Source organism: Carassius auratus, unplaced genomic scaffold, assembly GCF_003368295.1.
Source record: "Carassius auratus strain Wakin unplaced genomic scaffold, ASM336829v1 scaf_tig00218025, whole genome shotgun sequence".
In the NCBI taxonomy this organism is placed as follows: Eukaryota; Metazoa; Chordata; class Actinopteri; order Cypriniformes; family Cyprinidae; genus Carassius; species Carassius auratus.
In genome coordinates this window covers 26095-39998 of record NW_020529352.1, presented here as the reverse complement: position 1 = coordinate 39998, position 13904 = coordinate 26095, and the positions used below count along the sequence as shown (strand labels likewise).

At 37.5% G+C, this 13904-nt stretch overlaps 1 protein-coding gene and 1 pseudogene across 1 annotated transcript; one reads left to right on the top strand and one right to left on the bottom strand.

The window, feature by feature from the left end:
- The first annotated feature begins 213 nt into the window (after positions 1–213).
- On the top strand, positions 214–1478 carry LOC113104537 (glycine cleavage system H protein, mitochondrial-like; annotated as a pseudogene).
- Positions 1479–1639: 161 nt separating this feature from the next.
- LOC113104539 (deoxyribodipyrimidine photo-lyase-like) lies at positions 1640–7581 on the bottom strand. The gene is given in 9 exon segments (XM_026266102.1): positions 1640–2469; positions 2827–3052; positions 3311–3475; positions 3477–3506; positions 4181–4413; positions 4503–4587; positions 5265–5437; positions 6051–6828; positions 7018–7581. Coding segments are annotated over 9 exon segments (2445 nt in total). The 5' UTR covers positions 7243–7581; the 3' UTR covers positions 1640–1939.
- Between the last annotated feature and the right edge of the window lie 6323 nt (positions 7582–13904).

Genomic DNA, 13904 nt, shown 5'->3' with positions numbered 1-13904 from the left:
CTTGTTTTTCCCCTTGATACTTCCTGTGACCCTAAAAAAAGTTTTCTCTGTCATATTTTGCAGCACTGAAGTTCACAGACAAACACGAATGGGTTCGCGTGGACAGGTGGTGTGGCAACAGTGGGCATCAGTAATTCGCACAGGTTCGACTGTTTATTGAAGCTTATTTTTGTACTATATAGGATGTATTTTAATGCATTTATAATGTAATGTTCCCAGGAGGCACTGGGCGACGTGGTTCTATTGTGGGCTCCCTGAAGTTGGCACAAAGTTGGCACAGTCGGGTAACTACTCTTGCTCCGGAGAACACTGCTTTTGAAAAACTTGTTCTGTTCCTCTGTAAAGAAGGATTACTGTTATGTGTTACAACATACTGTTATTTGTTGTAAATCAAGCCAAATATTAGGAATCAGTTAATTTTGTTTAGGAATTGTTATCTGTACTGCTAGATGAATTTGGTGCTCTGGAGAGTGTTAAAGCAGCGAGTGAGTTTGTACTGTCCTCTGACGGGAGAGGTGACGGATGTCAATGATGCCTTGGCGGACAACCCAGGACTGGTCAACAAATCATGCTATAAAGACGGTGAGACATTACTAGTCGCATTTTGACTCAAACTAGTCTGGAATCTTTGAACTTAAAGGCATATTTCACCCAGAAAATAAGATGAACCCACCCTCAAGCCATCCAAGATTTAGATGAGTTTGTTTCTTAATCAGAACAGATTTAGAGAAATGTAGCATTACATCACTGCTCACCAATGGATCCTACACTGTGAATGGGTGCCAGAATGAAAGACCAAAAAGCTGATTAAAAGCATCAGCTATCCCCATCAGTCACCAGTCTTCTGAAGTGAAAAACTTTGTGTTTGTAAGAAACATATTCTGAAAACATAATGTAAATTTTTTTTTCATCAGTAATTGTCTGTTTTGTTCACAGGCTGGCTGATAAAGATGACTGTGTCTGTTCCTGAGGAGTTGGATGGACTGATGGATGAAGCTGCTTATGAGAGATACATCAAATCTATAGAGGACTAGAGTGTGTTGCTGCCATGTTGCATATAAGAGGGATATTAAAAACAATCAATTAAGGAATGTTTATAGTAGTTGATTAGTGTAGATGTTTTCTTAAATTACATTTTCCCAGACACAGGAGGGGACCACGTGGACAAAACATTATGCACTTTGCCTGGAAAGCAACAAGCAAACCTGATTGGATTGAGCCAGTTACTGTATGTAGCCCCAGAGACAAAGACTATGTCACGGTTTCATCTCTTTGGTAGATGTTACGCTGTTCCTGTAAAAGCTTGTTATTTCTTGGAATAAGCTACAATAAAATGTGGATGGATGAATAACACTAATGTCCAGTCTGAGGACAGCTATGAAACCTGGTGAAATTGGTCTTAGTTTTAAAGAACTCATAACTGAGTTAAAGTGATTAACATCATTAATTAACAACATTAAAAATCTATTTAAAACACCTCTCTGCTTTAAATGGTTTTATTGCATTAGAAATTCTTCTGCTTTTTGATGTCAAATGTGCCTCTGACAGAGATCTAATTTACGGAATAAAGAACCCAACGTCTACAAATGAATTATTTTAAGTAGTTTTGTTTTATAAAACACCTTTAAAGAAAACAAAGCTTTAGTCATAAATGTTAATATCAGAGAGTTTCCAACACCACAATGGATGGGTTTGTACAGGATGAGAAATCAAAATAGGCCATTTGTATTGGATTATCTACTAAAGTTTTAAAAAGTCTAAATATCAAACATGTTTGATATCTTTAGACTAGAACTAGAAGTAATGAAAGTCTGAAGCTAAAAAAAAAATCAGAGTCTGTGCCCATAATACACTACATGAATATGTGCAAAATCATCTCCGACTGCTGAAGATCTGCTTAAAGTTGTGTAGTGTGTTCCAGCCTTAACATGTCAGTCGGTTATCTGTGGGGAACAGCGACACCTCCAGGCACTTTGCTGTAAGGGTCTCTGGTTGGGGTCCGTCTGGCCCTGCCACGTGACACTGTAGGCTTAGGCAGACCCTCCAGAAGACACCAGTCCCTCTCTAACCTCTCTCTACGCTGTGTGTTCTCACACATCACACTGGCTGTGAAGTCTCTCTCATTTAGGAAGGCAATGGTTTCGTCCCGTTTGCGGCTGACGTAGCCCTTCAGCACAGCACTGCACGGGTTATCTTGCCTGTCTGGATCCTCTGACTGGTGTTTAAACTCCATGCGTGTGATGACTGGGAGGAGAAACCCGGTTCCTTCACGACTCACAACATCTTCCATACTGCCCAGAGCGTCTTGCACCAACCTTGCAGGAACAGGTACCAGGTCACAGCCTGATCGCTGGTCAACAAACTCCCTAAAGCGCCTTCTCACCGTCGCCACATCCTGTAGAGACTGTGCACGTCGCTCCTCAAGGTCAACAACTATCCGCTCTGGGTAGTTGCCACCTAAAACCACACCTGTGAACAGTAAGTCAGAATAGATAGTATACATATGATTTGGTATAAATGTGATTTAACCTTATTTTATCTCTGTAATGTGACATTTCCCAAATTAAATGGAGTGAATGTGACTTGATTTTATTGGGAATACTGGTAAACAATATAGCCAAAATCCTATATTCAAATGAATAATTTTATTTCACGATAATGTTATTTTTGCTGTATATTGCCCAGCTCTAAATTAGAATTGACCAGAATGAAGGCATTTGTGTTTTCTACAATCAGCATTATTGATAGATTACTGTGCAATTTCATCACTATAAATATAAAACACTAAACAAAGCATTGTGATTATCTGATAATTGTACAACAGACCTGCTCTACGCAGCATTGATGCTGGGCACTTCCAGGGCTTATGGACGAGGTCATCAGGAAGTGCCTTCAGTACAGGACACCACTGCCGCACATAGGTGCCACAGGGGTCACAGGTCAGCGCTGCATCAACAGGGTGCATGACGAAGTTCCAGTGATCCAGTCCACACATTCCTCCATTCTGCCACATCATGGCGTCAATGGCAACATCAGCGTCTACCAGCGTGTCCTGTTACAATGGAGAAAGAGAGTTTGAGATGCTGTTGAATGGTCAGTTATGCTAAAGTTGGCACATTCTCGATCAACAAACAGGAAACCCAGTGCATTAATACTGAATTTGCTGGCATAATGCTTCTGTACCGTCTTGCAGGTGGTTGCCAGGGTATTGCTTTTTGGTTAAAAAAGTCAGAAATGTGATAGACAAACTCGCAAGAAGCTACAAGATAGCAAAAAATCATTAGATGTAAAAGGATTTTGCATGTCTCACCTGAAACCAGCGGTATCCTTCCTGCCAGGCAATATGCAGATAAGCGATGAGGAAGGAGGCAACCACATGTCTCATGTAGTTGTTCATCCAGCCAGTTTGCCACAGCTGTCTCATTGCCGCATCTATCAGTGGGTATCCTGTGGATCCACGCTGCCATGCCTTCAGAATGGACATGGTCTGAACTCCAGCGCAAAGCCTGCTCATGAGTTAACATTTGAGTATGCCAGTGAAATTGTAACAATAAGCACATAACTACATATATACATTTATGGTGCCACTTAGATGCTAGGATGTTGTGGGTGGTGGCTTGGGCATTAACATGCAGTTACTAGGGGATTCTATGAGGTTACTTATTCAACTTTATAAAAAAAAATTTAATAGAAAATTAAAAAGAGTATAATTATTATTAATTTTAAAAGATTAAAATTCAAAGAGTCCACCACAAATCTCTCCAAAGCTTGTCTATGGGATTTTTTCACCCGGTTTATTATTTGGCAGGCAAAAATTATAAATCTGATCAAGTAATAGCACTTCTCTCCTTAGCAAGTCACATGGTTTTGAAACCAATCTCCCATTATTATTGCAATAAACATGATCTAAATCTTTTTGTACTATCCATACAAGCATATTAGGTTGGAGCCTAAAAGCTCGGCATCTTGAAAAACAAATCTGTTAATAAAAAAGGCCTGATATTACCTATTTTAATGATGCAGAGTTAAAAAAAAATATCAATAAAAAACGTTCAATTGGTTTTTAATGCATCTATATTATTTTGATAAGTGCGCAACAAAACACAGTATTTTTGATATTAGCACCCCAAAATTAGTAAGAAACCAGCACTGTATTTCAGTCAGCAAATATGATTCTTGCCTTGTACGGTGGTCTGAGGGACTCCCAGGGCAGGTCTGGGAAAAGGCACAGCTGCCAGTATGCCAGATCCCTCCAGGCCAGTTTCCGCTGGAACTTGGGAGGTCTGCAGTGAGCTCCACGGGCATCCCATAATAGGCTGCGTGCACTCAACTGCCCAAAGTGCAGATACGGAGACAGAGAGCTGGTGTTAGGCTCATCTGCACGACTTGACTCTTTCTCATAACGGTACACACCTACAATGAAGTTAGTTGATGAGTGCAAAATGATGGACTGCCTTGTAATGCTGCTATATTAAAACATGTGCCCTGGAAATATGTCTTACCATCTCGCAGGAAGGCCTCAAGATGAGCCTGAGCTCCTTTTTCACTGATGTCCCATGATTTCCGAATGTTCACAGCCCAATCAATCTGTTAATACCGCATCACAAAAGCACTTTAATCATGTAAAATGGCAAGTTGCATCCAACAGCACTACTTTTCCATTGCTTTTTACATAAACCTGCCGGAAGGTAGTCTCTGACTGCTGTGATTATAGCCTTGCATCTTTTGCGGTGCTTTGCACATGACTTACACATTTCAAAATCATATAAATTCCTTATTTTAAAACATGAACATTCTGAACATATTAATAATAACAATCACAACAACAAGCACCAAAAAGGAATTACCTAAGATTATTTACATAAATCCCAAAAATTGTTAGTTTCAATAAACAGCAACAATAAGTATATCAAATTTTAGATATAAGAACTTGTTCAGGGTTATTATAATTAACTAAAACTAATTTGCTTGAATTAAAATAAACATTAACTGAAATAAAATAAAAAACAGAAATCCAGTTAGTAGCCGAAACAACATTTCCCATTTTAATTTAGTTTGATGTTTTACAATAACTAGATCTCAAATAAAAATGTTAAAAACCTATATAAACACATATACTGTAAAAAACTAAAACTACTAAAAATGACAAAAACATTGTTATAAAACTAGAATGTATCTCAGTGATAATAAAACCACATTGACTTGTAGGACTGAAATCAGATGAACACATCTGTTGTGTGTTAGTGTTGGCTTGAATATTTCACCTCTGTGCCATCTTTCCTGCGTGGCATGCGTGCCAGTCCCAGATCAACAAGTGGGCATCCCTGTGGCCATGCTGAGGGAGCAGGCAGGGCAGCGGGGGCATCCAGCGGAGAGGTCTGTCCACTGCCAGGATTCTGCTGGCAACAACTCATGAAGTGAGAGACAGAGCCGATACCTGCAAATAATGTAGAAACCTCTAAGAAATTAGCACTTTAGAAGATTGTGCTGGCGTTTGCCTATGCAGAAGTTGCCGCTAGCATGCTAGGTTGTAGTAATTCATTGTCAGGGCAGAGCTATGGTTGCCAAGGTATTCTTTAGTGTCTTGCTGTGCAGTTATTGTGGTGGATTTTTAATTGCCCCAGACATTATTTTTTTGGTATGTGGAATGATGAAATAAAGATAATCCAAAACCCTCTCTCCTTGATCCAGTATTCAGGTCTCTGTTCTGGAAATGTATGCAAATTTGTGCATATTTAATTAGAAAATGCATAATTTGCATATTTAAACATAACATTTCAGAAATGCATCATTTGCATAATTAAACAACATTTCAGAACATTTGTGTTCCAATTATCTTAACTTAATGAGGGACTCAACTGGGGAAGTATGGCAATACCTAACAATTTGTATCCTACTCGCCTACAGCATCTTGCTTTAAGGCATAATGTACAAATTACATTAAAAAGTGTATTCCTTTTTAAAGAAGAATATAAAAATGTATGTAGAATCACCAATCAAATGCCCTTGTCTGCACCTTTGTCTGCCGTTGTCTGCACTGCATTACCCACCTCTTAGTCCAACGCCCCGTGTGCTGACCGTGTAGGGGTCTCGAAGGCAGTAGGAGTGGTAGACATGGCACTTAACACCTTGTTTCTCCAGTTTCTCCCACACGCTGTCATCTCTTTCCTTCAGCCACGGCTCATACAGGGCTGTTGCCACAACCGATGCTGCCCCTGTCTCAGCGATTAACCCTTGCAGAGCTGTCAAAGATGAGACCTCTGCCTTTAGCGTCACCAAGTTGCTTCCACACTTCTCCAGAGAGCGGTTCAGACTCACTAGTGCCTGATGCAGCCAGTATTTAGACGCCCCACCGGTAGCTACGGTAACCCCTGGACCCTCCTCCTCCACCACATTCCACAGGAAGACAGGAATGACAGGTGCTCCGAGCTCCAGGCAGCCAATAAGAGCAGGGTTATCCCACATACGGAGGTCCCTTCTGAACCAGAGCAGAACCGGTCGTGGTCCCGATGGGTTCTTCAACAAATGCTGCTTCTTACGCAGACGACGCTTTTGTGACCTTGTTGACTTTGTGACCTTGAGATCATCATTTTCTTTATTTGTGTTTTTAATGGCACACGTGGTGTTATGTACCTCAGTATCTGGTGCCCATTTTGCACCAGCCTGGTTCTCTGCTTCTTCTGCTCCATCACTGATGTTTGACTGATTAACACCTGAGGTTACTGTAGTCAAGTCTGCATAGCTTTTGTAAGGCTGATGAACTGGTTTGGTAAGTTTGGTTTCATAAAGAGAGAGTGCTAAAGCCAACTCTAATTCATCCGCTTTATCCTGAAAAAGCAACATACAAAATATGTTTTAACATATTGCACAACACAGGCAGTTTATTCTGAATACCAGCAGCTACTCCATGATCCTTCAGAAATCATTCAGATTTGCTGCTATATTATAGGCTATATATATTGTTATATAGGTACATATACAAGCTTTTTGACTGGTACAGTATGAAATCCACACTACCTTGGAGAAGTACTCCAAAAAGATTGCAGTCAGCTGACTGTGTAAATGCTCATGTCCTGATAAAAGAGGTTTGATCTCGTCCAGAAAGTGTGTTCGGGTGTCTGTGTCTCCCAGCAGAGATAAACACATACAGAAAAACCCGTCCGGATCCTCGCGACCCGACACCAGCTCTCTCAGCAGTTCACGGACCTGAGACACGGATTTCATATCTCTGCTTACAGACATTCTCTTGAAGGATATCCGTCACTTTTGAACGCAGTAAATATACAAATAAAACACAATCTGACAGACAGGATGCATCCGCGAGTCGTGTTACAAAACGCATGAATGAATGAGTTGAGAGGTTACACAAGCAGCTGCTGCGGGGCTTTCATAACCGACTGTAATATCGTCAGTACCGTTTTACTTGTTTTTACATTACATCTGTATTTTTCATTACCGAAAATGGATATAATGTTGGATTGATTACTTACGTTAACTACATAAACTTTAGTATCAGGAGCATGAGGACTATGTAACAGCGTATCCAGTGACTTTAGAGGGGCGGTGCTGAATAAGCTGTGTGGCCAATCCTGATCGAGCATATTGCAGATGCTCCTCCCCCTCAGTGTGGCACGTGTTAAACCAAATATACGAGAGCCAATCAATCACAGACATTTCAAAACAATTTTCTGTGCTTATTTCTAAGTTTCTCTCTCTGCTATAGCTTACATTAAAAGCTTACAATTGGGTATTTATCTATTTATTTGTCAATAATAAGCAAAGAAATTACATTCTATGCCGAATAAACTTTCAATTTTCATCCCTGTATTTGAAAAAAAGATATATTTTTAATATAATAATGGTAATTAATTAATAATTAATAATAATACATTTTATTTTCTAAATTTATTTATAGGGCCTATATTACATGCATGTACAATTCCATGTATACTTTTAAAATACAGCCGATTTTTTTTATATATATCTAATAAATAAAATATATGATTAAGAATATTACTTGTTGAAATGTTTTTATTAATTTTGATTTATTAGTTTTGATTTATTGCTTGCAATTTCAGCGCTCCACAAGCAGAATGCGACCTTCTGTGATAATACCAACAGAGGCAATAATATTAAAGTTTATTTAAGAATTATATGTGTGTGTGTTCAATAAGCAAGTAGGCCTCATAAAAATTAACTGGCTTAGTGTCTTACATGCTTCTTTAAAATGTATCATTGATTCTCTTTGAAGCTCAGACATAGATATACTCACACACAGAGACACGTGTACACAGCACATGATGTAAAACAATGTGTTACTATCTTTTTCTTTCATGTGTATTGACTTACAAGTGGACTAAAGCCTTTCTAAAGAGGAACAAATAGCTTTAAAATGAAAATTGAACAGGGAGCCTGTGTTTGAGGACAGTGTAATCAATAATGTTAAGACGGTAGAACAAGTCTAACAGACAGCAGATCAATACAGATGAGCCCACCTCCCTCCGCTCTGTCCCACTGACCTCATCGTCTGATCAGATCAGCTCTTTATTTAAAGCTCCACGGCCGCTGAGTGAAGGGCGATTCGAATGAAAGAGACTGAGAGTGGCCCGAAAGCAATTAAACACTTCATTGGGCTAAAAAAAACCACTCTAAATCTTACAAAAAGATATATTATATATTAAATACATTTTTGAATTAATTGTATTTACAACACTCCAACAACTACATTGCAATGTGCAGAACATTCCTTTAAAAATACTTTTAAAAAGACAATTAATATTCAGTAATAATATCGATTTGCCTGCACTGACACTTTTAGACAAAACTTGAACTGAACTGAGCTGAATAATGACATATTGTGCTCTGTAGAACTGCTTTATAGTTAAATTGAATTTGTTTCATAATTTATATAATAACCCATGTTGACTATCATTCTCCTGTTTATTACTGTAAAGCTACTTTGACACAATCTGTATTTTATAAAGCATATTTTATATGAACTGACATAAAACATTTCAGTTAAATTTATTCAAATGAAAATGCTTTGTGTCAAACAACATGCTTTGCAGGAAAAACAGAGTGAGTGGAAGGAATTGAAGGAAATAAAAATATGAGTAAAGGAAATAAAGCTATCAAGGCGTGTAAGTGTAGTCATATATGGAGCATGTTGCCATGGAAATGCAGGGAGTGATTTCAATTGGCTGCTTTGAGCCTGACCTCTGATTTGACTGAATGCTCATTCAGAGTCATATGAGGTGACATCTTTCTCCAGTGCTGATGGACTCAACCCCAAATCTTGGACAAAATCAAATGCACTGTTTGCTCTTATCCGTTCTATTCTGCATGTTTTCATGTGGAGTAGATATCTGTCTGTGCATCTGTCTCTCGCTCTCTCATTAACGCTCCGCTCAGACGCTGTATAGCAGTTGACAGGGAGAACTAATCGCTCTGAAGATTAAAAATAAATGAAGAGAAACGTGTTTTAGAAAAACAGTGGAACACACATCATAAATCACCCAGCCTGGATCAGGTTCCTCCTCACTGTCCGCACACCGACACACACACACACACACACACACACACACGCAGACAAATTACATTACTGAAATCACATTACTGCTGCCTTTCAGAAAGGACGCACCAAGGGGAAAAGAGAGAAAAGGTGACAGAGAGCGAGCGAGAGAGAGAGAGAGAGTCATATTAGATGAGGCTTTAAAGTGACAGATCTGGAAAAGAAGAAAACAGAGGATTTTGTATCTAAAAGCTTGTGTAGACTGCAAAATAACACCAACAACAATATGAATAATAGAACTGGTTAAATAGACTGCATAATAATAATAATAATAATAATAATTACTATTATTATTACTACTATTATTATTGTTTGCAGTTTACAGAAGCTTTAATACATGTATAACAATAATGATAATTTAACTGCTAAAACTGATTAAATACTAGCAACAACAACAACAACAACAATAATAATAATAATAATTATTATTATTATTATGCATGTTTTAATGCACAGTATGTCTGGGCATCTGCCTCTTATAAACCTATTTTTCTTGCTCTTATTATTATTATTATTATTATCATCATTTTGCAGTCTTCACAAGCTTTATTATATAACAATAAAGACAATATAACTGCTTAAATAGGCTGCAAAAATACTTATAATAGTAATATAAGAATAATCATAATTTTTCTTTGCCATTTTTTCATTATTAATATTGTATTTTATTTAACCATATGCTGAATTAATTATATTATGTATCTTACTCAAATAGACTTGGTTTTGTATTTCTTCAAATGTATCATGATGAGGCCATTTTAATCTACATTAATTACAAATTTGATAAGACTTTTTGTCACATGATGTAAAATTATATTCTTAATCGAACACTGGAAACAGTTTTTGATCATGAAGGTCATTCTTTGGATTTCAGTGGAGCTGATGATGAGACCTCGTATAACGTGTCTATAGGAGGGATGGAGAAAACATCTAGAGTTTGTGTTCTAGGACATAAAAATACATACTTTTCCTCGCAGTCACTGGGCATTTGTTTACGCTTATCCCTCAAATAATGAGTTTGCAGCAGCAGAGTACACTCCCAGGCTGCAGTTTTCTAACTGTCCTCTGGAGGTCACTGTTTGACAGCGAGTGTTAGCTGAATAACACCACACTATCACAGCCTGCAGAGACAGAGAGAGAAGACAGAAAATGGCAGAAATTATTTGTGACTTTTTGTTACAGCAGTATGTGTTTGTGTTTATGTGCTCATTTCTCTGTGTTTTTCGAGAGGCGCTGTTAGAGACCCAGGAAAGAGAAAAATGGACAAAGAAAAAAAAGTGCTAAAGCAAATGAACAGAGTAATGGCAGTAAGCAGTAGAAGAGGAATCAGAGGAGAGCGTAATCCTTTGTTCTCCTCTATTCACTTGGAGCGCATGTCTGACTCCCTATAGGCGGAATTTCATTTTGCAGCATCTCACAGACACACACACTCAAACACCATGTAATTTGCCCTCCAGGGACACTATCATTTTTGTATTTCTGCCTGTGTATTTCAGATGAAGTGTGCAAGTGCAGACCCTCTTTAAGTTTATTTTGGGTGTTTCCTTGTCATACAAGTAATATTGTTTTTTCCTTCATTCCTTTTCCTACGCCTGCATGAATAATAATACCATGTGACACACATCCTTCATGCAAGAAGTTTTTGAGAAGGTCACAAAAAGATCAGGATTAAACATAAATTCGATACACTCTTTCAGTGCTGTTTCTGCATGTATTTAAGTAGCTATATGCTCAGTGTTTTGGTCCTAACCTCAGACCAGTGTGTGCTCTCCCAGACACACAGACAGACTAGAAAATCAAAGCTTCTGCGTCCACACAGTCTAATACAGGACAAAGGGAGCTAGTCATAAACCAAAAATACATATTAAGGAATACAGGGATTTTACATCATCAACATGTACTGCATGATAATAATTGCCATGCACAGTGTCATGTTTTATGTTTAAGCTTTCTGTTATAAAGTCAAATTCAAACACATAGAATTTATAAACCTATATCTTGAAGTGTAGAAAGAAAATAAAAGTAATGGGTTTGATGCTTAGGGGAAAGTATAACGCAAAGACTAAGCACACGGCAACCTGCTTGGTTATGACATGAAAAATAATAAAAATACAGAAAAAATAGAGATAAAAAGTAATCATAAAATACTGGTGAAAATAAAATTATTTTCTATTCTGCATTGTGGCATGTACTCATAGCCAAATTGGATAATGCAAATATCTGACATAACATTATCCAAGCATTTGTTCAGTTTATTGTTTATCTTTTAAGATTTAAAGTATAAAGAATGTAAGACAAAGTGTATATTGTAGAATCTGTAACTGTTTCTTCTTTTTGTTCCCCCACCATTTTTAATTGCCTCCCGCCCTTCCTAGCTCAATTTAAATAATCCTGGTGTGACAAATACATTTTTAAAAGTAAAAATATTTCATGTAGTTTCTCAATTAACACAAGGACATAAACACAGCACGCATAATTAAAAATGAATTAGAAAAACACAGTTTAAAATAGTTTAAAACATATCACGTCATACTGCAATTCCATAGATGTGTGTATTCCTTTTATAATATGTAAATTTTGCACTTATTATACATTATATTTCCTTTGAGTATTCTATAATATTTTAGATTATCTGTTAATAATGCATGTTTCCTTCCTTCCTTCCTTCCTTTTGCATACAACTGCATAATCCAACCCCCCCCCCCCGATTCTATTCTATTCTATTCTATTCTATTCTACTCTATTCTCAGAAAAAAGCTGATTAATGATTTCTTTGATCAAATTATGTTAATAATGCATGTTTCTTCTCAGTTCTACTAGCAAAAATCAGTAGAATATAAATAGTGGCTGATGAAATTCTGTACTTAGAATAATTTGCATACTATTGCATAAAATTTCTTAACGTATATTTTCTATTCTATTCTATTCTATTCTCCAGACCAGGTGGGTTTACAATATTTTTGTGCTTCAGATTATCTGTTAATGTTGCATGTTTCCTCACGGTTCCACCAGTAAACATCAGTATGATCTAGATAATGGCTGATGAATGAGTAATGCTATTTCATTTTTCTCTGAGAATATTTTTGTAGTCGTTGTTTCACAGAGCTAAGACCGATTTAATGATATTCATTTGAGTTTAGGTTGACTTCACACATTCTATAGCTCGGAGCGGAACACATTTTGAAAGATGGAAGCTCCTAATATTCAGCCATTAGCTCCAATAAACAAAACTGCCCCGAAGTATTCCCAACGCAAATGGAAAGAGAATGAAACAAAACACAAGCCGGATTCAAAATGATACATTTGTTCTGAAGGAATATGAATAATATACAAAAGCGAGAGGTTTGCTTGTCCTGTGTAGAAAACAGTCTGAGCTTGTGTCTTCAAATAGAAAACACTGCAAGCTCACATGTCTGTTTGTGCGTGAGTGAGCGAGCATGCCAACACACATAAATACAAGAGTCTGACAAACATGATGCCGGCACATAATAAAGACACTCGCTGGTGATCTCCATGGAAACGCTACCTGACAGCTCTGTGACATGCATGGTAAGTTGTATTCCATGGTGATCTTAAAGTAATATCACACCTCTCTCTGTGTGTGTGTGTGTGTGTGTGTAGGTGAGGAGATTTACTCTCTGTGGCCCTGCTAATGGACAGATTTGAGAATAATGTAGTGGAGAAGAGCAGAGATCCTGTAGCTATCGACCGAGAAATATTCACACACACGCATTCACACGTATACATTTTCTTGAACACCATATCAGAGTGAAGGTCAGAGGTCAGAGCAGAGGCTGATGGGAAATGTGATTTATATTCCAAGGCGACCATGCGGCCTCCCATTACTGTTGCTCACTTAAATGTGTGTGCATAGAGCGAGTTTGTATGTGTGGATAAGCTGACTGAAATGCAATTTGCATTTGTTTGGTATATTATAAGCACACACCTCACACATTTTCAACGCAACTTAGTATGTTTTGATGATAGTATGTGTGTGGCATTATGGGTAAACTTACACAGATATGTCTGGATATGTTCTGCTCCCCCGGGCAGTGTCCTGCCAAAGCAAACATCTCAAATCCGGTCATCTTTTTAAATCGCAGGAAATGCATCCAATCAGTCACTAAAATAAACACAGAGAAGCTTTTTTAATATAATGACCCAAAGTACATTTGTTCGCTTGTTAAAATTACACACACACATTCGTACAGTGTATATATATATATATATATATATATATATATATATATATATATATATATACATACATACATACATACATACATACATACATATATATATATATATATACATACATACATATATATATATA